The sequence below is a fragment of the Paroedura picta genome, chromosome 9 (genome assembly GCF_049243985.1).
Source record: "Paroedura picta isolate Pp20150507F chromosome 9, Ppicta_v3.0, whole genome shotgun sequence".
NCBI lineage: Eukaryota > Metazoa > Chordata > Lepidosauria > Squamata > Gekkonidae > Paroedura > Paroedura picta.
Genome location: NC_135377.1, coordinates 13,862,663 through 13,889,244, shown reverse-complemented (window position 1 = coordinate 13,889,244; position 26,582 = coordinate 13,862,663). Strand labels below are relative to the sequence as shown.

At 40.6% G+C, this 26,582-nt stretch overlaps 1 protein-coding gene across 6 annotated transcripts in view; it reads right to left on the bottom strand.

Annotated features, from left to right (window-relative positions):
• The window catches only part of TRPS1 (transcriptional repressor GATA binding 1), a 263,798-nt gene extending 237,722 nt beyond the window's left edge, over positions 1-26,076 (bottom strand). For 2 of the 6 annotated variants that reach the window (XM_077351624.1, XM_077351628.1), the window contains exon 1: positions 25,855-26,076. Coding sequence is in view for 1 of the 6 variants with exons in the window: in XM_077351627.1 (XP_077207742.1) it covers positions 24,754-24,763 (10 nt within the window). In the remaining 5 variants the exon portion in view is untranslated. Of the gene's footprint in view, positions 1-24,753; positions 25,219-25,854 lie in introns of those variants that run through there. The other 4 variants (XM_077351625.1, XM_077351629.1, XM_077351626.1 and 1 more) reach the window with 2 other exon arrangements.
• Positions 26,077-26,582: the final 506 nt, after the last annotated feature.

Sequence of the window (26,582 nt, the reverse complement as noted above, 5' to 3'; positions counted from 1 at the left end):
TGTCTGTCGTTGCACGTTGGCCTTTCAAATCTTATCAAGCACTTTGCTACCAAAATTTCCTGTCCCTCCTTAGCAGAACAATCTATTAACCCTTACCTTCAAATGCTAAATTCCACTCTTATTCTCTCGCTGTTTACTCCCACAATATCCCTATCACTTCTCTTTGTTGCCTTCTTCTTCTCAAATTGTAAACTACTCCAGAAAGGGACTGAACAGCTTGTCCTGACAATACTTAACGAATGAAGCTTTGACTCTTGCCCCAAAATCTTGTTGGTCTCCCCTGGACTCAACTGAAGGATTAAAGCATTCTAGTTTTGCGTACAGCGCTAAGGGAACATACTTAGGTGAACACAGAAATCTAGGTTGTAATTCCAGTTTGGCAATAGAATTACCTTAGGCCACCATCCTGCTCTAAAAACAGAATGCCTCGTGTTATGATTATAGCAAAACAAAGTTGTGTCATTACCCACTCTTGGCCTAGAATGAGGGAAGATCTGAACACCTTGCGCTTTAAAAAAGTGGGTGGGATTCTCAGCCCATCCCAGAATTATCTCATGTGAACAATGGAAAGTACCCCCCCCCCAATCACACACGCATACAAGCCTCGGCTATCTCTATTACAAAGACATAAGTTTCACGGAAATCAATCCATATATTTAACTTAAATAAACAAGTTAACTATCAGATAATACTTGCAAGAGGCTCAGTCTTGCCCTCAGCTCAAGACTCCAAATAGTATCGTTTTTAAGTTTGAACTTTTATTTTATGATCTGTTTTAAATTGTATTACATTTAATGACCATATTGTTTTGGTCTCTTATGCTTCTGTCTATATATAACTTGTTCTGAATTACTGTAATGAAGTTTGACTTGATTATCAGATAATAGATTAGTTAAGGGACTGGTTGTCACTGTTGGAAAAATACTGGGATAGGTCAAACTATCTATCTGAACAGACAGAAACAGACCTATCCACTGGCAATATAATAAATATATTCATAAAAGAAAGAAAAGTGTCCTGTTTTTGTAGTTTTCCTTGTTTCTTTATTCTGTAGGGCTTCTGTAAACGGAATCCTGGTAATATCTGTTTTCAGTGAGATTCTTTCATCAGTGACAAGTCCTTATATATATATTAATAATAGTACAATACTGGCCACAGGTTCACGTAGGTATGGGGATACCGGTCTGTATTGACACGTAAGTCATGGTTTACATGAAATCTATTTTACAAAAACGCATGAAAGTTGACTTAGAATCTGCTACAATTATCAAATACATATACATTAAACAAGGTTCCTATACAAAGAACAAACCCTCCACTGCCAAAATATCCGAGTTCTAAAGATAAAAACAATAAATGATAGAACATTATGATGTAACTTTTTAATTATTATGACTTTCCTAATGGATTCAAGGATTACCCAGTTCATTGGACCTCAGAGATATAGCTTGCACATTCTGTACAGGTGATCTTATATTCTGTCTGACCACTGCAATAAGCATAGTACCCAATTTTGAAAATGATTCCACCAGTAATTACTTTCCACAGTGAGACCCCAACATTTTGTGGAAAGTAAGAGCCTCTTGTGGCGCAGAGTGGTAAGGCAGCAGTCTGAAAGCTTTGCCCATGAGGCTGGGAGTTCAATCCCAGCAGCCGGCTCAAGGTTGACTCAGCCTTCCATCCTTCCGAGGTCAGTAAAATGAGTACTCATCTTGCTGGGGGGTAAACGGTAATGACTGGGGAAGGCACTGACAAACCACCCCGTATTCAGTCTGCCATGAAAACGCTAGAGGGTGTCACCCCAAGGGTCAGACATGACCCGGTGCTTGCACAGGGGATACCTTTACCTTTACCTTTAAGAGACCCTAACATTTTGCGCAGTAATTACTGGATCTTGTTCTGTCTTTTAATACAATCCTAAAAACATTTTCCTGGTAATAAGGCTATTTAAATCATCCTAAGTGAGATTCTGAATAGACCTGTTTAGGATTGCTTTCTTAGCCTTCAGATTATTTACATTCCATTGATTTCAACCAATCTATCCAGTTATGGTTTTGATTCAAGTTGATTCAAGTGGTTATATATGATATTTTTAACTTGGTATACAGTTTTTGGTCAAAATGCAGTTCATACATTTTACAATAAATCAATGAACCAATGCTTTAAAAATGTACACATTTGCCAGCTCTTCTTTCCAAATAGTTTTGCATCATTTCTCAAACTGCATAACTCACAATTTTACTCAGTAAATCAATCAATCAACACATTTTAGAGGGTCATTTTAGATTCAGTCAATTCAAACTGTTTTGTCCAGAAAAGTGTCTGAACTGAGAGTTTTAGCTGTTCCTTCATTTTTTCACTTAAGCTTTTAGTAGTATATCTAAGCCAGGGGTAGTCAAACTGCGGCCCTCCAGATGTCCATTGACTACAATTCCATGGCAGGGGCACCTGGGAATTGTAGTCCATGGACATCTGGAGGGCTGCAGTTTGATTACCCCTGATCTAAGCTTTTAGTAGTATGTATGAGATTAGCTGGTTCAGAAATCTCCAAATGGGCTTGCTGACAGGTCAGAAATTTTAGTTTAAATAAATGCCTGTTTACAGGTGAGAAAGTGTGTTAAGAGCGGGGTGTCTGCTCACTATGGGATGGATGAGGCCAATCTTTTCTGCTAATGATAGTAGTTTAGCTCAGCACCAAGACCCATCTTGATTCAGAAGGACCTTGTGTCAGGGGATGTCTTCTTCCACCAGAGGAAAAAGTCACTATTGACAGAATGGATCCAGAGGTTCCTCCATTTACATCCACATATTTAGGAAATGTTACCAAAACTTTTATCCCTATACTCTTATGTAGAACTAAGGAACTGGCATATTTTAAGAGCTGCTCTGTTAATCTGTGCAGAGAATGTCTATCCTTTATCCATCATCCCTTTTTTGCTGTAGCAAAAGCACTTATATGGAACCTATACGAAGTATAATCAACACTGGATTTTTAATCATCACAATCTAGGTGACTCAGATTGAAAGCTAAATCTTTAATATTAAATTTAGACCACAGGAATTCAATCATGGCACTTGATAGGATAAGGGATCCTCCTGTCTGAAAACATTCAAATTGCAAAAGTTTCTTCATCAGACATTCAATCAATTAAAACATATAATTGTTACTTAATCTATTGATCTTTATTAGGAAAGTTCTGAAGTTCTTGGCTTCTGATTTATGGGTCCCAACGTACTCAGGCGTTTTGTCTATATGCAAGACTAATTAGAAGATTATTCCTGACTAAGTTTTTTGGGGAGAAGGAGTATGTGTTTGGCCTTCATCTGGACTCACTGGATTGTATACCTGAAGGAGTCATGTTTAACTAGCATCCATAAATAAAATCACCAACAGTGCTACTGCCTAAATCATGCAGCCAGTTCCTAGATCTATGTAAAGCATCCATCAGGCAGTTCGGTCTTGTGGATCTGTTGCAACTATTTACTATTTCAGATTTATTTACTTAAGTCCATAGCCAGCAGAACAAGCACAAACCCTCCTGGTGTTGTTAGGGAGGGTCCAGCTATCCTACCCCACACATATCCTGTACAATGTTTCCAAACCAACCCAGTGAGTTACTAAAGACGTTCCCCATGACTAAATGTGCTTATATCTAGTTGCAGTAAGAAATTCTTGGTGCTCTCGGAAGCACCGCAGCAGAATCTGAACATTTACAAATGTTGTCGCTAAATATCAACTGATATCATTTTGACAATGGACGGTTGAGAATGGACATTCTTGATCACCAAAACATCTAGACAAGCTAGTGCATCCAAGTGTAGTTGTTTTAAACTGCTTTATTTACAGTGCTATCCCAAACAGAACCTTATGAATGCCGAAGAGTGACTCAAGAACACGAATTCTTTTTTGAGCAAAGCAAAAGGCAGAAGTGAGAATAGCTAGATCCATTAGCAAACCAAAGGAACCACGTTGGAAATATGCTTGTTACATTTATTTTTCAGCATCCGTTCTCAAGTTGTTGTTGTTTTTAATGGTTCCTATTTCTCTCTATTCTTATATATAATTTCATGACCACTTTAATAATAACGAGATAATTAAATACAAGACAGGGCACGGATCATGCTTGGGATTCTTTCGGCTCACGAACTGTTAAGCCCCACAAAACTGAACATCGAACACAGGGAGAAGCAATACAACATTAATGATTTGTTGGGTCTCCAACAAAGATTACAAGATCTTGGAGCACTTTCACACCATTCAAAAGAACCCCTGGATTGGTATAGTAAAAGAGTAGGATGAACTATGCAGAATAGGAAAAGATTGTGACGGGACAATGGACAGGTTAATTCTGCACTGTTCCCAGTCACCTCCATGCCAAGCCTTCACTGTCATTATGTGATTGGCTCCAGGAACCTTGACTTCAGCAGATTTAGAACATTCAAAACGATCATGTTTTTAAGGACTGAAAAACCCTCGGGATAATGTTCATTGAACATATATATTCAAACAGTGTTTAATTTGTTTTGTCATTATGAACTGAACAAGAATATGTGAGAAATTATATGGTTATCTGAGCATTCTACCACACTTCCACTTCCCAGTTTGCTACATTAAAATTGCTTCTAAAAGATTGTTCCCAAGGGTGTGCAGTCATGGGATCTGAACGTATGCTACCATCAGAAGACTACTTCTTGCACTCATCCAGTCTGTGCTGATGAGACAAGCCACTGCAACCACGTAAGAACCTGAAAACAGACTCAGACCAATGCAGACAAAGAGCTATCAGAAATGGCTTTCAAATTATTTACTAATGGATGGATGAGGCTGAGAGAGCCCTGATATTACTGCTCAGTCAGAACAGCTTTATCAGCGCCATCGCGAGCCCAAGGTCACCCAGCTGGCTGCATGCGGGGGAGTGCAGAATCGAACCTGGCATGCCAGATTCGAAGTCCACAGTCTTAACCACTATACAAAGCTGGCTCTACTGCACAATGACTATCACACTACCATGTATTAGGTGTCACATGTGTATCAAGCCAAACAGCAAATATACAAATGGATTTCTTCCCTTACAGTACAATCCCAAAGACCTCAGTGGAATTACCATGGTGCAACTTTGTTTAGAATTACACTGTTGTTCATACAAACTTTTTAGTCAGACCTCAGTAACAGGTGACATCACAAAGTAAAATATTTCAAGGAAAATAAATACACAGACTCTTGCATTAAAACTTCCCTCTTAGACAGTATTTCTGAATCCCATTTCTTCTTTTGCCCTAATTCTCTGTACAATTTCTCAAGTAATTTTGCCTCAATGCATCCATCTATAAAACGGGTGTAATTATAGGCTTCATTTTTGCATTGTCAGACATAAATCAGGCTTTTGAAATGATGTTACCGTGTTAGATATAAAAGCCCCACAGAAATTCAGGACATTAATGAATTTCAACTCCGTAAAGTTACAAATCATTTAGGAGCCAGGTAGTATTGTGTTTTGGCTGACATAAGCATCTGGAGGAAGGGGGATATTTTTTTTAATGCTACCGCAAACTGGAAAAATGGGAGATAACTCAGTTATACTCCCCGACTTGCATGCACGTTCAGGCTCTAGTTTTAATGGCAGAAACTGAACTTGTCACAATGGTTAGATTCAAAACAGTACAGTCCAGACCAGGGGTAGTCAAAACTGCGGCCCTCCAGATGTCCATGGACTACAATTCCCAGGAGCCCCCTGCCAGCAAATGCTGGCAGGGGGCTCCTGGGAATTGTAGTCCATGGACATCTGGAGGGCCGCAGTTTGACTACCCCTGGTCCAGACTATGGAAATCAAGACGTATTTGGAGAAAATCCTGTCACATTGCTGTCTATCTTTCAAGCCTCATCTGTGACACTCCCGCTCTTGTTCCTCTTACATTTAACCTCAGAATTTACGGGCTTTCACTTATCCCCTCTTTCAGGCATACAGGAAAGAAGAGAAAACAGTACGAACTGGATGGAACAGTGGGAAGATTGTTGTAGCTGAAACACAAGTGGCTGATGCACAGACTTATCAAACGTTTTTGGGAGAGGAAGCGTGTTAGAGGGCATGAAATCGCTAAACTCAAGAGCCACGGACCAAAACTTTAATATGGCTTGATTTCACATGGAACTCCCAACGACACACTTATAGTCAATTGTTCAGAGTCCATGACAGGTAGAGTTTTTGCCCGTGACAAGAAGAAGCACAGCTTGTTGCTGTGCTCATGAGCTCTCCTCCCTCCTTCACTTCCCACCATTCATGGAGCAGAACGGAAGACTTCTCAATTTGAGAAGTCTTGAAATAAAGCTCCAATTTTTCTCACTGTCACAATACAGGTGGCCCAGGCAAACCAGAGTTTGCTTCATCTCCACAAAACTAGGATTCTAACCTAAGTTTAATCACAACTTCTGTGGAAGGACTGTCAGCAGATGTGCTTAAAATCCAGGGTTTTCCAGTCCTGGGACCCTGAAGTTCGGGACCATACACCACACAGACCTCTAGAGAAATATTCGTAGAACCTACCCGCAGACCATGAAGGTTCTAAAATCCTCCCCTCATCCCACTAGTTGCCCCTCACATGAACAATCTCAGCTTCCCTTCAATCTCACATCAAATTGTTTCAACTTCCCAACTGTACTGTTCATTCAATTTTGGTCCACGTTCCCCAGGAACCCTTATTGTGGGATCAGAAAATAGTACTAGTACTGTAATTTGCTTCCCTGCCTTCTGTAATTCTGAATGAGTGAAATGGAAAGATGGTGGGGAAGCAGGGGCCAATGGCAAAACTCCACGATACTGTTCTACCACTACCTTAGTCCAGACCCCAAATCAGAAAAACGTCAAATGGACTTTTCTGAGGGAGTGGTAGTCATTATTCTTGAAAGATGTATGGGTGTTTGGATATGGGGAGTCAGCGTGTAAGTTCAGCAGTATCATGGCGAAATTCTCCTTTACTACTACCGATGTATCATACAATTGCAGTCAAACACATTTTGTGCCATGTCGAAGCCAAGAGGTCCACTCCCCAGCACAGTTGATGCTGGGAGCAAAGTTCTCAGACCATACACAGCAATGTTCTACCTAATAGCTCCCTGTGCGACACTGCAGAAGATTCCTTCAGACAGCACCCTTGACCCCTTTTGAAGACACTACTGCCCCATCGACTGCTTCAGGTTGCTTCTGCAGTTTAAGTCAGCCCACTTCCAACCCCTCACGAAAAAGAAGTGGGCTCTATGCCGGGCATCAAATCTTGCAAACAGCTCTTCTCCTACATGTGATATTGAACCAGTAGTAGAGCTCTAGTACCTTTAACTAAAAACTACTGCGAATGGCGGGTGCTCTGTTTCCTTTGCTCAGCCTCAAGGCGGGGAGGGGGACACACACAAAGAGACCTAAAAGCTTTTTGAGAAAAAGATCCTATTATGACATACTGCTGAATGTTATGCCAATATAGTCCTGAAATTTCATTTCGCAATCTGTCATTATGGACACAAATTACTGAGAAAAGAACTTTAGTAAGCCTACCGAGTTATTAAAGTAGAATTCAATATGTGCTTATCTTAGGGTAAGGGAGAAATTTGGATCTTGCTGTTCGCCATTGGCACTTCTTTAACATATTATAAATATCACTTATAATGGTCTCAGAAGCATCCAACATACATGTTTCATCATAGTGTAATCACAATTCATCTCTGCCTACTTAAAGGGGAAGGAAGTACCCTGCCATACCTTTTCCATACAGTCATGGTCAGTGCCCAGGTGTTTTTTTTTTTAAGCACCCCTCTGAACATAGAGCTAAGCACGCAGGACTAATTCCTAACCCCCAATAGTGGGATGATGGCAAACCCTGCAGACAGAGAATCCACGTTCTTTAGACAAGGAGTCTCGTATACTCTGAGAACGGTGTGTGCAGATACGCACGTAGACACAATTCATAACCACTTATTGTCAGTAATTATTATTCATTAAAACATCCTTATTTAATAAAAGCAGGTTGGGGGGGAGTCTGGATTTGCTGCTGTAACAAAATCCAAAACGAATCAGTGGGCCAAAAATCAGTACAAATTTTAAAGAGGCAAACTAGAAGGGATATTTGAAGATAAATATTATCATCATCATTAAAAATAAAGTTCAGACCCACAGCGTCAAACCCTTAAAATCTTTAAATAAATTTGAACTACTCTATCAGTGTTTAATTACCATGTGCATTAGGAAAAAGCATCACGTCCGTTTTTAATATGTAATTTAAAATGTCCGATTTCCCATTCGGCCGCTCTAAACGTATCAAGCAGCCAGTCTTAAAAAACCTGGATGCTAAGAAATTTGTTCCACATAAGGCCCATGTTTTAATCATAATAATAACCATCCCAATAAAAAATTTTATAGTGTACAATGAATGGCTGTATAAATATTGTCAAACAAAAGCTAGACCATTTTTAGCACATAGTAACAAGAACAGAATGGCTCATAAGTGTCCCAGATCAGACTGTATGGGACAGAGGAGAATATTTCCACACATCAAAAACTATTATTGAAATTCACACCAGCTTAGTTTTCCTTCTTTTTAATAAAGCAGCTGGAACTTAAGGAGAAACTCTGAACTATTACATATAAGAGTAAAAGGTAGTCCGTAGGGGTAACTCAAAAGGATTTTGACAGGAATGGGGGGAAAGTACAAAACACACCGATATTAAAAAGTTTTATCAAAAATGAGTAGATATCAAGGAAAAGCAACACAATAATGAGATAAATACCAGATTCAAATGGGTAGCCGTGTTGGTCTGAAGTAGCACAATAAAATCAGAGTCCAGTAGCACCTTTAAGACCAACAAAGGTTTATTCAAGGTGTGAGCTTTCGAGTGCAGACTAAGGAAGAGTGCTTGCACTCGAAAGCTCACGCCTTGAATAAATGTTTGTTGGTCTTAAAGGTGCTACTGGATTCTGATTTTATTGAGGTAAATACTAGTTATCCCCAACTTCTGTAAAGTCAAAAGACAAACACCTACTAAATATATAAAAAAGGAAAAAAAATCATCTGTATTGATATTTCTCAACTTTGCATTCTAACACGAGACAATATTTTTCCTGAAAGTTATGTAAATTCTGGGTAAATGATTGCTCAAAATAGATCATTCTAAATCACAAACTATGTACATAAGGACCATCAAGTCACAAACAGCTGACGGCGATCCCAGCAAGGGGGTTTCGTGGCAACTAAGAAACAGAGGCGGTTCACCATTGCCTTCCTCTACAGAGTCCTCCTCAGCAGTCCTCCCCCTGAGTACCGACCCTGTTGAGCTTCTGAGATGTGCTGAGATTAGACTGCACAGTGCCGCCTTCCCTCCCCATAAACCATCAGGATGAACTTAATACCAGAAGAATTAAGGACTGTGAAATCCTTCCTCCTAATAGATGACGTGAATTCACCATCTCAAAAAAAAAAGGGTCCGGTTTTCCTTGTACGTGAGGATCAGAAAACTACCGTAGTAGTCACTAAATAATTAGCTGTGATGATTGCTTGTAAAAAGGTTGCATCTTGACCTGTTCAAACCCTTTGAGTCAAAAGAACAGTAAGATAAGGAAGGAAAGGAATCCCATGCTAAAAGAATGAAGGTGCAAAGTTTCTAATCACTGTGAACAAAAATTAAGAGAAAAGCCGCATCTCAAAGAAAGGTGATATGTATTTTGCCGTGTGTTAAATGGAACCATATTTTTAGCCAGCCTAGCACCTATGAAGGGTACTGAATTATAAGGGCTTGGGCCACATTTCTAAATTACGTATTTGAATGGAAATTATTTAAGTAAGAAGATGGACACTTGGAAATAGCAGTGTATCCTATTAATTGGATTGCACCCTGACAGATTTTCTCCTGCTGAAAAATAAAAGAGTTCCATTTGATCAGGAAAAAAAGTTATGCTGAGACCATGGGACCTGCATGTATGAAAAATGTGTGGGACAGTAGTAATGAAAGAATGGCATGGAAAACTTAGTTGGATCCAACCCTGATTCAGAAGGATATTGAGGACAGGTTTTTCTTTCCTTTTCTTTCCTTTCTTTCCTTTCTTTTCTTTCCTTCTTTCCTTCCCTTCTTTCTTTCTTTCTTTGCTCAACATACTGCAAAACAACCTGAGTTCCATTCAGTGTTTATGTGCATCATCACAAGTAAAACACAGCTTAAAGGTAGAACAAAATCAAAATAACTAAAAGGTAAACTCTTTATGCGAGGGAAGGAAATGCTGCTACTACTCCTGCACTCGTGTAAATAGAATTTGGTTTCATTTTTTTTTTCTCCAGTTAGACCGTTTATGCACTGAGAACTTCACTGCCCCAGCTCCCGTGCAGGAGCACAAATTGGGGGCGAATGAGGTGCACCAGGCCAAATGCTCCCCCCTGTGGGTTCAGGAAGAGGTAGGGCAACCTGCCATGTCTAAAACTCCAGCCAGCAGCCTGGCATGAAACTTCCAGTGCATAAACGGTCTTACTGAGGCATTTGTTCTGAGAAACAGCATAGCTACCTGACAGCAAGCGGGGTGGGGGGGCCTTTAAACATGTAAAATTATTACATGTTATATGTCTCCATCACTATGTCACCCTCTCGATACAAACAAAAAAAACAAACAAAATCTGTGAAATATTAGGGACTAAGGGAGAGGCACGGAAATCCTATAGCTTGCTAGGTTATCCTGTTTGAACAGGAAACCGCTCACTTGCTCGGGACACAGAAGGATTAGATTTTAACTAAGGAAGACTCAAAAATCTGATGGGAAACTGATCACAAAGACTTCAGCTTTGTAACATTCTGAACACCATTTTCCCTCCCTCACTTTCTCTCTCTCACGCCTCCAATTCTAAACAGTTTTACCTGTTTCGAATCAAGTAAACATCTTTGGTTTTATCCCTTTCTGCTACTGAATGCCAAAAAACAAAACCTAAGGTAAAATTTTAATATCAAAATAAGTTAAGTCTCTTCCATCCCTGCCCTTCCTGAAAGCGATTCAGGAGGAACCTTAAGAAGCTTTGTCACCAAGCCTGAATCTTCATGGCTTTTTAATCAAATTCCCTTCAAAATTCCATCTGATATGAAAAGGCAAAAGGAAAAAAAAGAATAAATGAACATATGCCCTTACAGTAGAAGTTGTTTCCAGGTATAAAGACTTTTACTGCATTGCCGATTCTTTGCTCTTCAGATTTACATCTTTTGAGGCCATAAATGCCAAAAAATGCTTCTTCTAAGCGTCTTTAACCACCGATCCTTCTGCCCACCAGAACAAATTCCACAGCTACATCCTTTTATCTGTACTTTTTTTAAAATTTTGGCATTTTAACATTTCTTGTTTGGAATGACACTGAAGATTTCCGAAACAAATTTCTCCCCCCACCACCACCCACCCACCCACCCTTCTGATTACAAATGGTTCCAATTACGTTTATGTACTACTTAGGAGGAGGGGGGAACCCACAAAGCAGTTTTATTGAGCTGACAGAACAACAGGTTGTTTGGAATAAAAGGGAAGGGGGGAGTACAACACTGCAGCTTTCAGAGCTGTGGAATGACTAAAGCAGAATAAGATTACCAAGGACTGATATGAAACCATTTGTTCCAACCGCTTCTTAGCTAAATATTATTACCGCGATCCCTCTGGAGTTTTCTACCACCCTGCCACAAACACAGGATGCATCAATATCAGGTACCTTAGGCTACCATGTATCATTTCTTGTACTTTCAACATTCAGAAGCAAACAAACAAAAAAACCCTCCAAAGTTCTCAAAAACATTCCACTATTCCATTCTCGTAACTTGCTGAATCTCTGTATCCATCAAAGTTTCTCAAGAATGATGCAAGCAGTAACAGACGGCAAAATATGCGGTATGATGATATAGCAGCACTTTAAAACACACAGTTGTGCCAAATACATGAAAAACATCGTTTGGCCAAGGCAGTTTACACAGTTACACCCTTCTTATCCCCATTGACTCCAATGGACATAGAAGGGTGTAACTCAGGTTAAAATTACAATTAGTGTCTTCTTGATTTCAGACCAAAATGTCAACCAAAGATGCTCTGGCTTATGGCTCATGCTTTACAATGTAAGCATCAATGTTTCTTTTGATTAAATGACAAAAAAATGAAATAGTAAAGTAGGACAATGCCGTGTGGTTTAACCCCAATAAACTTAACCTGCAATAAAATATGCAGAAGATAAGATCTATCAAGGGCTGTTATTGATGACAGCTAAACAGAACCTTCACCTTCAGGGTCTAAACATCCTCTGCTGGTGGACAAACAGAGTTGTCTTCAACCCTTGTTCCTGAACTTCCCAGAAGTTTGTTGATATTGCTACAAATGTAATGGTTTCTTACACTCCGCTGAGAATTTGGTTGGGGTTGGGATTGTTGGATACTGTAACTCTGCATGCAAGACAATCTAGGAAGGAAAGGGTTAAGAGAATTCTGTCTCACTTGGGTACACTTAGCCCTACCCTCTCATTGGTTAGGGCAGTTGCCCTACCCTCTCAGCCTTTTTCTCTGTTTCTTGCCTTCTGTCTCATCTTATACAGGACCTCTCTTCTACTCTCTCTTACCTTGGCTTGGAGCTAAAACAAGTTAACTTTTATGAAGTTTAAGTTAAATGTTCCTACGTGAATATCTTATGTAAGAGGTGCTTCTATTCTTGTTAGTAAAATTTCTTTCTCTTGTTATCCCTGGAGTCGGATCATCATTGCAATGCTTTGAACAGCATTTTCCCCTTTACCAGGAAGGATCAGAGATACTGCTTAAAGCTTCTGGGTTTCCGAGAGAAATATTGCATTTAACCCAGCTGGGATAGGCTGAAGAACGTGGAACTGTCTGCCAGCTGTTGGGGTCTCTTTTAAAGTTGTCCAGGTATTGTGTGGGTCTTCCATGAGAATCTTCTCCTTCTGCTATTTCTTCAATCATCTGTGCCATGTGGATAGAGTACTAGAAGTAGCCTTGGTTGAGTGCCTCCCTACAACAGTTGTTTTGAAAGGCTTCCATGCACACACACAGTTAAGTTTCCATCGATTGATGTATCACACTAGATCTTGTCTAGAAGCAAGTTTGCATGCCTCCAGCCACTTTTCCCAACAGACATTTCAACTCTAAGTTTACATTCTATTCCACCATCACCATGGAACTTTACAAAGTGTGCTTCAGTGGGACATTTCGATAAACAAAGGGCCAGAACGGTATCAGTTAGCTGGGGAACATCTGGGTTTTTTTTCTGGACTATGTAGGCATGTGTTGACCCACTGCTGAATTTCTACAGAGCATGCCATTTTGTCTGAGCCTTGAACCAAGAACTGGTAAGTTCCTTGAGCAACACTTCATATCCAATCTGACTGCCTGAAAACAGGGACACAGATTTACTCAAATAAATTAGATTTAGGGTTAAATACAGCCATAGGTACAGCTTGCAAAACCTAAGGAAGGCTGTGAACGATAGGACATTTTGGAAGTCATTAATTCATAGGGTCACCATAAACCAGAAGTGACTTGATGGCACATAACATACACTATGCACCTAATAGCAAGCCCTGTCTTCTGTTAAAATCACCTGCAATCAGCATTTCTATATGGAGAAATCTCAGATCTAATTCTTCTAAAAATTTATAAAAATAAAAATGATTCCAATAAAAGGATAATTTCTGTTGATTTGAACATGGTGGAATATATTTATTAAGCCTTATTAAATTTAATTTAGGAACACTTACAGCAAGCCATTTGGCTTTCTAGATAGTATGCTGACCGCTACACTAGGAAACCCCGTTTGCACAGCATCCTATGCAGTAGCGGGATGTCAAAGCTTCTGTTTTGGCCCTGCACCTCGGACGCGGATCCTCAAGAAAGACCAAGGTCAACTGGAAGATCCCCTCAATTAAATATACAAAAAGCTTCCTGTCAAATTCATTTCTGCATGCAAACCTAATTTCATCCCAGACTTCAAGCCTGCATTCAAGGCAACCAATTCACGCTAATGCCTTGAGTTCATTATCCTTTCTTATTTCATCCCAACGTAACAAAACAAGCCAAACTGCCTCTTAAAATGGCCCAACTTCCCCAGAGTCGATAAACACCATACTTCACAAACCTAGTCAAAAGTAAAAGTAGGACTTTGCGGGGAGGGGGGTCATTCCCCTCCCGGTCCCTCCCCCTAAGTCTCTGTGTTAAAATTCTCATTACATCACAGCAAATACTTTAAACTTATTAAGGGCTCAGAAAGGACAAAACAAACAGAGATACTTTCTGTTTAAAAAAAATTGTGTAACACTTGGGGAGTTTGATTTGCGCATATTTTTAGAAGGGACATGTCCTATGTGTATATATACACAGCGTAAAAAGCCTTTGACGGGGGAAGAGAAGCAGGATAAAAATGGAGAGGCAACAAGAGACCGTATCATGCTTTGTAGATGAGAAAGTGACACCTATATAAAAGCAGAGTACCATAGATCATTTATTCCTGGTGCGGTAAGACCAGGAATGGTCTCTGCTCTCTATAGAGAGCAGAGTTATTTCGGTTTATTCTCAAGGAATTCTTACCAATACCAATGTTCTTCTCGGGGGGGGGGGGGGGGGGGAAGAAATGTACAGCTCACTCTCCGTTTATGGACTCCCAACATTCTGGCAGTAATGCGAAAGTTTTCTCAATAGTATCACATGGCCTCTGCCTATTTAGCATGGTGGGGGGGGGGGGAATTAGGTGCAGTTACCCAATCACTTCATTAATCTTAGTGGAAATCTTAATAGGATTGTCTCCAAAACTGGCCCACGCCAAAATCAAGCAGATTGTTTAAAATAGCTTTGCGGCACTAAATGCGGGCCGCCCGATTCAGGCAAGACATCATAGGAGAATTGTCCAAACAGATTATTTTTCAGTGCTGTTTAGTTGCAAACAGGATCTTCATTAACCACCCTCAAAATAGCACCCGCATCAAGACACTATATTTATTTACAATGTCTAAAAAAAGACTTTAAATGTCATTTGCAGCCCTTAAAAAAGGTTGTGCCTTTGACATGCACCTGGTGTTATGTATACATGCAATAATGCAGCACATGGACCCTTTATAGAGAAAAGTGAAAGAGAGACTTTTGCGACTTAGGTTGATTCCAGGACTCAAACCAAACCTAAAACACACCTTGGTCAAAACTGAGGAATGTCATTCAACTCAGGTATGTACTACTAACACCTTTGGGTATAATTTATTTTCATAACACAAGAAATATGAGAGTTACCCCCTAAAAAGTAGTGACATTCCTACAATACGCGTCGCCACTATCCATGGGATTAAATTACATCAAGTTATTGGAAAAGAATACAATGTACAAGTCCTAGCATAATACTAATTACTCCATGGAAAGGCATCTCAAATAGCAACTGGATGGCATTAATTTTGTATATTTGCTGCACCTCCTTTATGGGGGGGGGATCTTAGGCAGATGCATTGTCTAAGCATACTGGGAGTATATTTTTCAAAGAGCTCAGAGATGCGAACATCTGGAGTTTGGGCAGCAAACTTCCTTAGTGGAAAGCCACCCATTCGGGAATTCGCTTCTCCTATTTGTCAAGAAGAGGCAGAGTTATCTGACCTTCAGGGCAGATGGAAAGAGTAATCTTTCTTTCTCTTTCTTTCTTGCAGATTTTTGCCGGAAAGGGTCAGAGAAGGGAAATTTGTTTATCTGTTTCTAAGATTGGGAAAAGTTGCCCCAATTTAGACAGGAACAATGCACTACATATTAAATCCGCCTGCTTTATGGACACTGCCCAAGTAACTGCAATTTTTTAAAATTTAAAAACCTCATTTTAAAACATATTTAGGGAGACAAAAAAATTGCTTTTTATTGGCTAACCAATGTGTGCCATCTTGTGTCAATTTCTCAATGGCTTTTCCATTCTGCCAAAGGAGTTGCATCCTTGCCTTTATTGTTCTGCTGTAATGTAATGTGAAAACTGTTGCACTGAGGTGTGAAACAGGACACGCTTCAAAAGTCATATTGAACAACATCAGATGGGAAGCTTTTCTTTTCCTAACTTAGGCTGTTTCAGATCACAGCCAAGTAAGCTCCAAAGACATCCCACTGTATTTGCACGGAGCATTTAAAATAAGAGTTACGTCTCGCTTTACCCCGCAACATTAATTATGGCCACAACCTCATGCCCCATTAAAACAATGAGGTTGCTGCCCCCGACTTAAATGGGACGTGGGTGCCATTTACAGATTATAACTCTTTAATGACCAAAAATAGCAATGATATTAGTTAGTGCAGCTGCAGAATAGGCTATATTCTGCTAACGAGTAGCACACCAAAAACTTTTTAAGTTTTAATAAACATGCACAGCACACGTATTTTGTAGAGTAGGCTAGAAATTTCTAAACATTTCAGGATGTACAGCACTCACACACACACAAATCATACAATATACCAAGGCAGCAACAATGCAGTGTAGGTAGTTATGTGTGTGAAAGAGAGAATCTACTGTCTACAGCTAGACAGATAGAGCCCGTGATTTCAAACACACCATTCCTTGTACTATACGTTTCAAACCAATTCAGATATTTACATTGTTAGATCACTTCTCATTTTAGATCGACGCTACTGCCAACAGCCAGGGAGAGAAAAGCACGCAAATCAAAATATGTTACCTTTGTTCAAACAATGCTGCTGTTCATTATATAATGCAAACTGTCATACTTAATCTCCCAGGAACCAAGAAAGGGTAAGTTCCTGAGCCAGAGGTGGTTTGAAATGGTTTGAGGCAAAACTGAACCTCGGCATTAAAGTATATCTCGTCGAGGAAGATAAGCATTACTGATAAATTTTTTCAAGCATCTTCTAGAGTTGTTTTTTTTTTAAGTCACACAGAGTGAGAGTTTTATTTCTTTCTTTTCTTTTTTTTTGGGGGGGGGAGTAGGATATAAAATGATGGGGAATAAATAAAAATTCAAAAGAATCAACACAAGGATCAAGCCAATGCTCTTCATTAAAAGGACTGATCTATACATAGGACAGGAAAAAATGGCAAGGCAGATTTTTGTCATCACATTCAACATATGCATTATATATATACTCCACGTAAAAACAAATTGTTTCTCACTCATTATTAAAATGATTAACTTAACTGCTAGGGACAGAAGCCGTGACACTCAAAAAATTCAATCTCTGAAAAAATCCTAGTAAAATCCTATAGAAATATATGGGGCATTTCAATACTATGATATCTCAAGCTTACAAAAATCAAATGTCTAGATATCATCCATCCCTGTTATGATGGGCATAAACTGGGGGACTGAGTGACTGCAACTGTTAATAGCAGAAAAGAAATTGATGAGAAAATCAGATTTAAGTACAATGCTGGGTATCAATCCGTCTTTTGCAAGTGTATTTATGGACAGACTGAACCACAAACTGATTAACATAAAGCATCAGGCATGAAAACTAGTTTAGCCCCTTTGCTGTCAACAAGACTAAATGATTAAAACTGCATATTTCATTTAAACCATGTTGTAGAATCTACTGGGGCTGTATAGAAACGTTCATATCAAGGGAGCAGGCAAGATATTTGCAACGGTCTACTTTTAGCTAATAAGTCAAAAAATACAGTTGTGTTACCATCACCAAATTGTATTCACATATCTGCGAGTTTATACGCAAGCAGGATTTTCAGAAGTAGCCTAACAATGAACTTGTGCAGATGAGAGAGTCCTTCAATACAGAGATGTTGAACTAAAAGCTAAAAAAAAAAAATCAAGACATGTCTAGAATTTGAACTCCAGGGAGAACAGAGATTTTAAAGAGTGGTGCCACTGAATTATAGTCCTCTGCTTTGGGTGGGGTACCCGTCCACTGGGTGGAGTGCCTCCCCTAAAGGAAGGAAAAACTGGCACAAGCTGACTCGGTCTTTGAGAGATTCCCAAATTTGCCAACTTATGAAGTCGCAACAGCGGCAACCTCACCAAAACCTCGCTGCTTAATTCAGTTGTAAACAGATTGTTCTGCTGGCATGAAAAAACGACTGTGGGGACTGTGGGTGAGGAGACCCAACAAAAATGATTATAAAGCAATTAATACATTATATGCAACAATATTTTGAAAAGTTTCAATGTTTAAAATGAATAATTAAAAAAAAATTGCTACCATGCACAAAGCAGCCTCACAGGCTGACTGTTTTCCTTCTCCTCACTCTCAGATTTGCAAAGTAAAATACAAATGTAAAATAAACAACAGAGTGAACAAAAGGACAAACGTATTTTTAAATGAATTATGATTTACTGGAAACAGACCGATCGTTCTTTGGAATTTTTTTTCTGTTCCATTCACACGGCTCCTACCCTTCGTTAACAGGTGTAAATTATTCCTTGGCATTATTAAAAGTACTAACTTGACTGACACTAACAATTATTAATCCAAGATGAATTGATTTTCCAGATTAAAGAAGAGAAAGAAGAAAGGGAGAAAGAGAGGGGGGGGAATAGAAAAACTTAATTTTATTAAAAACCAGTTTGAGTTACCATAACCTGAAATGCACCGTCACTGGCAAAGCACTTTTGGGGAAACGTAGCAAAGCTAAGCGGGGAAGGTCAAAAAGGAAAATAACTGATTGAAAAACAAGAATCAAAATAACTGCATCAAGAGGGTCTTTCTTCTTCAGGCCACAAGCCAGATTTTACTTGAGTCTTTTAAAAAAAAATGGCAGTTAGGCCACTAAAACCAATCCAGAACATTATTAAAAGTTAAAAGCTACCAATTACTTCTGTCTGTTCTTTTAAAGCAAAGTTTGGCATTACGTCAGTCGGTTTAAAGAAAACAAGAGGGAGAGAAAGAGCAAGAAAAGGGGGAGAGAAAGTTTCCTTCTTGCATAAATAAAACCACCAGGGGAAGGTGTCTAGCCTCTTGTAAAGAGTTTATTACAACTTTTTAAAGGGGCTAGTACATTTGGAAAAATTAAATATTTTTTATGAAATAAATTTCAGAGGAGAAAAAGTCATTCAGCGTTAAGGGAAACTCTCGAGCGTCACCCATAACTTTGGAATAAGAAAATGCCTGCGAAGACAGAGCGTGCCAATTGTAAAACTAAACATCCCCCACTGTAATGTAATTCATCAACTCACCTAAACACTAGAAGTTGTACGCAAGATTCAGTAATTGACACCAACGTTACGTTTCATAGGTAGATCTTGGGATGCAGGTGCCTTTTTAGTTATAAAACTCTAACTCACAACTCTTTAGACAAACATTATGACTATTCATCATTTTTCAGTGACTACGGCTATTCATTGTTAAAAAGTTTTATCAGAAGATTGGAGAAAATGGTCTACGAATGTCTTCAGGACTTTTCCAAACGCATACAGAATTCTAAGAAAACATGCTGAATTGAAGGAAAGAGTTCTAACGTAAGACTTCGTATTGCTCTTCCTACGGAAACCATTTCAGACAGGGGCATCTCAAACCACCTGTAATTCATCCACACATAGAAGAGAAAATAAACCAAGCAACTGGACTAGATGGAGTAATGTGGAAGGAACAGAATGAAGATGTAGTAGATACATGAGGTATGATGCTGGCGATTCTAGGGCATCCACCACAGATTCCACTTTGAAAGGCTTGTGGAATGTTACTCAGGTACTTTGATGACCCTACTCAAAGCTTTCAAAATATTCAGCAATGAAGGAGGGAATTGGGCTATACGGTGGGAAGTTACCACAGAATGCTATTGCTTTCACTAATGAGTGAAGGGAAACCGTGAAGACAAGCATAGGATGTGTCAAGATAACCCACTCAGGTAGGATCTTTTAAATAGTTAGCTTCAATCTAAGATTAAATTCTAAGTATAACTTTAGTTTACTATTCAATGGTTTATATGTTTTCATCTATTCTAAAGACCCTAACACCCTTCATCCATGGTCTAAAGTCCCACAGAAGTCCAGATACTATTAAAAGGATAAGACAGATCTTGGAGTTTTCACACATACTTCCAAAATGGAATTAATCTGGTTTAAATCCAATTGTTTTAAGTCTAGATGGGCTGTCAATTGTGCTGGTAGTGTATAATTTGAACTGGATTAACCCATCTGACATTAATAGTACGAAACTAGCTTACATTTAGTTACTACAGCACGACCTTCTGGTGGGTCTTCATGGTTTTCACAATTCAATTGTCAAATTCAATGTAACGGAGCTACTGCCACGTTTCCTTTCAGTTCTTCATCACACTGAACGTAATCACAGAACTATCAAAATATATATATCTATCTATATTTGGGTGGAGGTTTTAACTGTCAAACCTAAATCATCATTTTGTTGTGACAGTACATCAGAAGGAAGTTCCAAAACCACATGTGCTTTTTTTTTAAAGAACTACCCCTCTCTGAAACAGGGAAGAAAATGTATCTATAAGGAAAACCAAAGATAAATGAAAAATAGGTATGTTGTAGCCAACATTTCTGATGGTCTGTGGTCAACTAATTATTAAAACGTTTCAGTATGGTCACAAGCTTGAACCTGTAGATCAATCAACTAAAATTTGTTGATTAATTGATGAGGGGAAATTTCAATCTGTAACCCTGACCTACTTGTTTTCGTTTTGTTTTACTCTATTTCTGGTGTGCTACTGTTAATAGGAAACAAGGAGTAAAATGTTGGCTTTTTCTTCTAACAATAGTAGAAGCTTTCTTCAGTACTTCCAAATGACACCTGTTTAATGTAAGTGCTTTGGCACTGTACAAATGTCAATAAATTTAACTAATGTGGTTAATCAATTAATTGATTTTAAAGGGATAATCAGCTAAATATTATTTGATTGACAGCCGTATAGGTTTACAATATATATATCTGAAATAAAACAGCAACTGATCTTCCATTTTTTAGGATGTCAAAAGATAAAACAAGCCAATAAAGACTTTTCTGTACCTTTTTGAAAATCAAATAAACCTACATTTAATCACCTGCATTTTGAATTGTAGGGTACAATACCTGGAACAGAAAACTCTACATTTACAGTTACCCAAGACTGCCAAAAATACAAATCTAAACTATCTCACTAGTTGTCTTAAGGAAACTAAATTAAGCAAGATAAACACCAACTGGAAAGTTGTCAGTCTGAAGGAATGAATAGCTTCATTTTACACACTAGCACAATGTCCTAACATCAGAATATCTTGCTGTTCACATAACCAAGGCCCCAATCCCAAACACATTACACAACAAGTAAATCTCACTGATCTCAGTCAAATCTGAATCCACCAAGACATTCCTAGGATTGCGGCCTATGAATTCCTTGAGGCTTTTTTTTTCAACAGCAAGCACACTAAAATGTCAATAATTTCTTCTTAAAGTTTCTACAGCTCCCCCATTTTAGGCCACCCCCCCCCCCAAACCAGACACATCCCAAAATTAACCATGAACTTTCTCAACGATTTCACAACAACCTTCAGAGCTTTGCACACTAAGTACAGCAACATTACTAGTATTGTCACAGAGAAGATCTGTCCATGTCTCCAACAAAGTTATTGGATTCAAATATTCCAAGTTTTCACCACTCAGTTATACTCAAATATTCACATTCATACTTTAAACCTCATGCTAAATTTATCAATAGCAGGAAAATGTTGTTAAGAACGGCAAAAGATGTGTGCATTTTTAAGATTTTGTAAATAGTTTTTCAGGAGGCAATGTTTCTGACTTACTAACTTCACCTACTACAGGCTCTAAAAACTGAAGGTTTGGGTTGTTTTTACACAACTGTCCCACGGTGAACTATCTTCATACCTTAACTAGCGACAAGTAATTAGTCCACGCGGCCATAATGATTTGAAGAGTTATGGCACTCCCTAAGAGCATCAAAGAGTTTAAAAGGCAAAATATAGTCTGAATGCTAAAAGCTAGAAAGCAGCCACTGTAGGAAATTCTTCTGTAAAGACTGTAGCTTTTTTTTAATAGAGCTACAATATGCAAATAGCCTATCCGTATACATTCTCCAAGCACGCAAGAAATAGAGCAGAGTAAAAAATGTAATAAAGTTGCAATACCACACACTTACTTTGGAGCGAATCTCACGGAATCCAGTGGGATTTCCTTCCAAGTAAACATGTTTAGGCTCATACTGCATAAATGATACATCTAGTATAGCATGTAAACCTTAAATGGCTATATTGTTTATGCAATATGGGTTATGCATATATATATATATATACATGCACACGAAAAATACACTATATTATTTCACGTGCGTGCGATTTTCTAAAAGGACCAATGTGCCCGTGCTGTATCATACATAGTTACACGGGATTGATATGCAACTCATTTCCCTAAAATAAAATGCTTCACTCCTGGAAAGAATGCGCAGCGTAATCCTCAAAGACAAAAAAAAAAATACCTTCATGCACTTCATATGGCCATGCATGTGAAAAGTAAAGATAAAACTACGTTATACTGTCGTGGTATAAGATCACAATGGTCTAGTTGCCTACGTGGAGAAGGATCAGTGAGTGGCATCCAAGTATTCCACTGTAAGAAGCAGCCAACATTCTACCCCAGTACCTTACGGGCGTCAGAATAAAAACGCGTATATTGGGGGGGGGGACGGGTTTCAGAACCCTACCTGAGGTCACACCATTGTCAACAAGATGCACAGTGAAAGCAATCCAAACTCTGTCCCAAGCTGTTTATCATCCATTTAAGCAATCATCAGGCTCCCGAAAGAGTAAATTTATATTCTACGCAACTGTTGGCCGCCATATTCAAAGTACCACAGTGGATCACAACAACCTTTCCTTCCAGAGACAGCCCCTAAACTAAAACACGTCAATCTTAGGTGCAAATACAGTGCCAGAGCTTTGAGGATTTATATGAAGTCAGGCAGTTTCAGAGTAGCACAACGTAGGTGTCGAGTCATCTATCATAGAGTAACCAACATTTATGTCTTTTGGGGAGGGGAGGGGTAAGAAAAAGGCAGAAAGAAATGTTATCCCGTTTTGAAGAAAAATAAAAAAAGTGCTTGGTGTATTTAGACTAGCCAAATTTATAACAAACTTTCACTACAGCCATCAAAAAAAAAAAACTTGCAAAAAGTTGATATCATTTCCAGACGTTTCTGACAGCATCACGATTTACAGGAAATAGTGTGCTCAAGAAAGCCCTGTATCTACTTGGAAAGTCAAAAAAAAAGGAACTTAAAAAAAATCTCTCTTTAGGCATTTGCTCTTCTTTATAATTTTTAATATGTCACTCTGGTGAAATGTTTTGGAAAGCTTTCTCCCCTCCCGGACGTATTCTAAACAGGAGAACTGTGCTACCTTCCGTTCAATAAAGGATTACAGTAAACTTTTATTCTTGTTTTGCTTCACATCAGGAGCTAACGCTCACCACCAACTCACATCCCTAACTCTGACATTCAAGAGAAATTACATGCTCTCTCTCTCTCTCTATTTTTTTTTTTAACCAACAGTTTTCAAGAGACCAGAAACTGAAAAGCAACATGTTGGAAGATTCCTTTTTAATGCGATTAAACCCCGGCAAAGTTGGGACAGAACTTTAGCCCAAAGCTAAAGTCAGGAAGTTTCATGCTATAGGCTTGGAGTCAGTGTGAGCAGGCCTGCATATGACATTATATACAAATATCATTATGTGCTAAAAGCTGCACATATCCATGGGATAATTTACCTCCTCATTAAAGAGCTGCTTCCAATTTCCCTAAGTCCACAATCCCTCTGTCCAAACAGTATTTCCTCCACCTCTGGCCCATTTGCGTCCTGGTGATTTGCAAAGGATGGATGAAGACTTGGGCATATTCATTCCATCACTCTCCCTCTGGTTGTTTTCTTGCAGTCAATGAAATTCAGAGTTTGACTTTTTTGGGAGGGGGGGAGGAAATAGTGGCCTGACTTTAGATGTACTTTTGGTCTTGTTTAGTTCTCCCAAAATTGGAGGTGAGTGCAGATGATGTGAAAAGGTCCTGGGTCTTTAAATCACACTTTGTTTACCAAAATAATTGTTTTTAAAAAACCCTGAAAAACACCCACCTTATTCTACTAAATAAAACCTAACAAAAACCCACTGTAAGTGCTTCTGAGCCAACGACCCTTTATCATCAAAGACAGAGATCAGAAGCAACCCATGGGGTAGAAAGTGTCAAGTTTGCACGTCCCCCCCCCTCCAACTCCACCAAACTCTCCTTCCTGGGGCTTTTAATAACAAATCACAATACTCCCCCCCCTTCTCTTTCACAAGTCGCTATCCGCACCCTGCAACCAATCTCTTATCCTTCTCCTTAAAAGTATTAGAAAAGTTTTGAACTCTCTATTCATTCAGTTCTTTCAAAAGGCATTTGGGGGGAGGATCTATCACATAGATCCCAAGTGTAAGCAAAAGGAAGGGGGGACCATAAGGAGCTAGACAAAGTAACTTATAGCAACCCCGAGAGAACTGAGCAGGGGGTCCCAGCCTTTCAGCAGCCAAACTTTTAACTCCTTTAAAAGATGGAACCCCCCACCAAGATATCACCTATTTCGGGAAAAAGGGGGAAGGGGGGGAGGACCAGAAAGAAAGCAGTAATCTAGTTCTCCTTCCCCTGTGATAAATGCACCAAGCACCGCATGCCTTTCTGCACATGGGTTATCCCCACCACCACCACCCCTGTAAGTGGCACATGCAAGGCAGATGTCTGCCCCCCACCCAACCACCCACCTCCCCACCTCCCTCCCTCCCCCCCTGCGACTTACTACTTATCATGATGGTCTCCCCTCTTGAGCTTGGATTGCTGTCAGGCTCCCCATTTAAAAGAGACCAAAAAAAAGGAGAAAGGGGGGGAGGGAGGAGAAAAAGGAAGGGAGGGGGGGAGAAAAACTTCTTCCAGGCGCAGCTCCAACCACTGGTCAATGGTGTGCTTTTTTTGCAAGCCCCCTGTCTGGATGCGAGGCTTGGGCCGGGCAACCTACTGGCCCTTCTCTAGCCTGGTGGGTCTCCGGAGGGGAATTCAATCAAAGCTCGGCACCCAGCGGAGGGGAGAGAAGTCAGGAAGACGGCAGGCAGCTTCAGAAGTTCTTTTTCCCTTGTTTGGGGGGACGGGGGGGAGGGAGCAGGAGGGAAGGCGAGGGGGGAAGGGCTTCCCCGCGGCTTCGCCTCGGCTGCTGAACTTGACCCCCGCTGACTCCAGCGCCGGGGCTCCTGCAAGTTTTCAAGCCGCCCGTTTCCCAGGCATCAGCACATGGTTTTGACCCACAAAAGAGGAGGAGGAGGAGGAGGAGGAGAAGGGGGGGGGATCAGGAGCACAGGGGGCTGGGGGGAGGGAGGGAGAAGGGAGGCGGAAGGTTTCAAACACCTCCTTCGCCCCCCCCCTCCCAGCGATCCTCTGCAATCTGAGCCGTTCTCACACTTTTTTTTGTTGTTGTTACGGACCCCCCCTCCCGTCTCCCCCCCCAAAAAAGTGAAAGTCCCCCCCTCCCTCCTTCCTTCCTTCCCCACGTTGCCCCTTGCTTTCCCTATCAGCTCCATCCCCCCCCCCCCACCCGCGTCCCTGATTGCTTATGGCACGCATTCACACAATGCACGGGTTGCGAGATCTCTCCCCCCCCCCCACACCCTCCAACGCTGTGATCTACGCATTCACCCCCCACCCCGCAAGCAGGAAGGGCTCTGCGCCCCCCCCCACCCCAGATCCCCACCCCCCAACCCCAAAACAGACAGGCAGGCAGACACCCACCCCATTCCGCCCGCCGCACAGCCGGCCCCCTTCCCGTGCGCGCCTCCGATCTCGGCCCCCCCGGAGATAAACACATACACACACACTCACTCACTCGCACGCACGCACTGCCCCGGCTTACCTGTTGATTAACCACCAAGCAGAGGAATAATAATAATAATAGTAATAGTAATAACCTCGGCAGCGCGGAAGATGGTGGCCCTGCCGCCCGAGCCATGAACCGTCCCTCGCCTCTCGCCCCGTTGTTTGCAACAAGAGTTGAGCTTGGATTATTTTGGAACCGGCGGCGGCGGCGGCGGGGAGGGAGGGGGGGAGGGAAGGAAGGAAGAAGGAAGGAAGGAAGAGGGAAAGCGGAGGGAGGGAGGGGGGAGGAGGAGCAGGAGGGGGGAAGAGAGGAGCGGGGGCTCAAGGGGGGGGAGATCTGCCTTTGCACCCCCCTCCTTCCTCACCCCCCCTGGCTGTGGATGGGGGGGGGGAGGGAGAGAGAAAAAGGGAAGGAAGGACCTGGATGTGCCCGGCTACAATGTTTATAAACGCGGCAGGCAGGCAGCAGACAGGCTTCTAAGGGGGAAACAACAAGCCCCCCCCCCTGCCAAAAAAAAGAGGAGGAGGAGGAGGAGAAGCGGGGGAAGAAGGCTCCGGTGGGGGGGGAGGGGGGATGGCAAGGCGGCCGGCCTTTTTATCAGAAATGTTATCGCTTGTCAGGACCTCCGTCTCCGCGCATTACGTCAGTTTCAAGACACCAACACTATTAATATCAAAGGGAGCCGGAGCGAGCGCGAGAGAGAGAAAGCGCCACCCCAGACGGAGAGCCCTTAAAGAGACAGTAACAGGCGTCCCCTGTTGCCG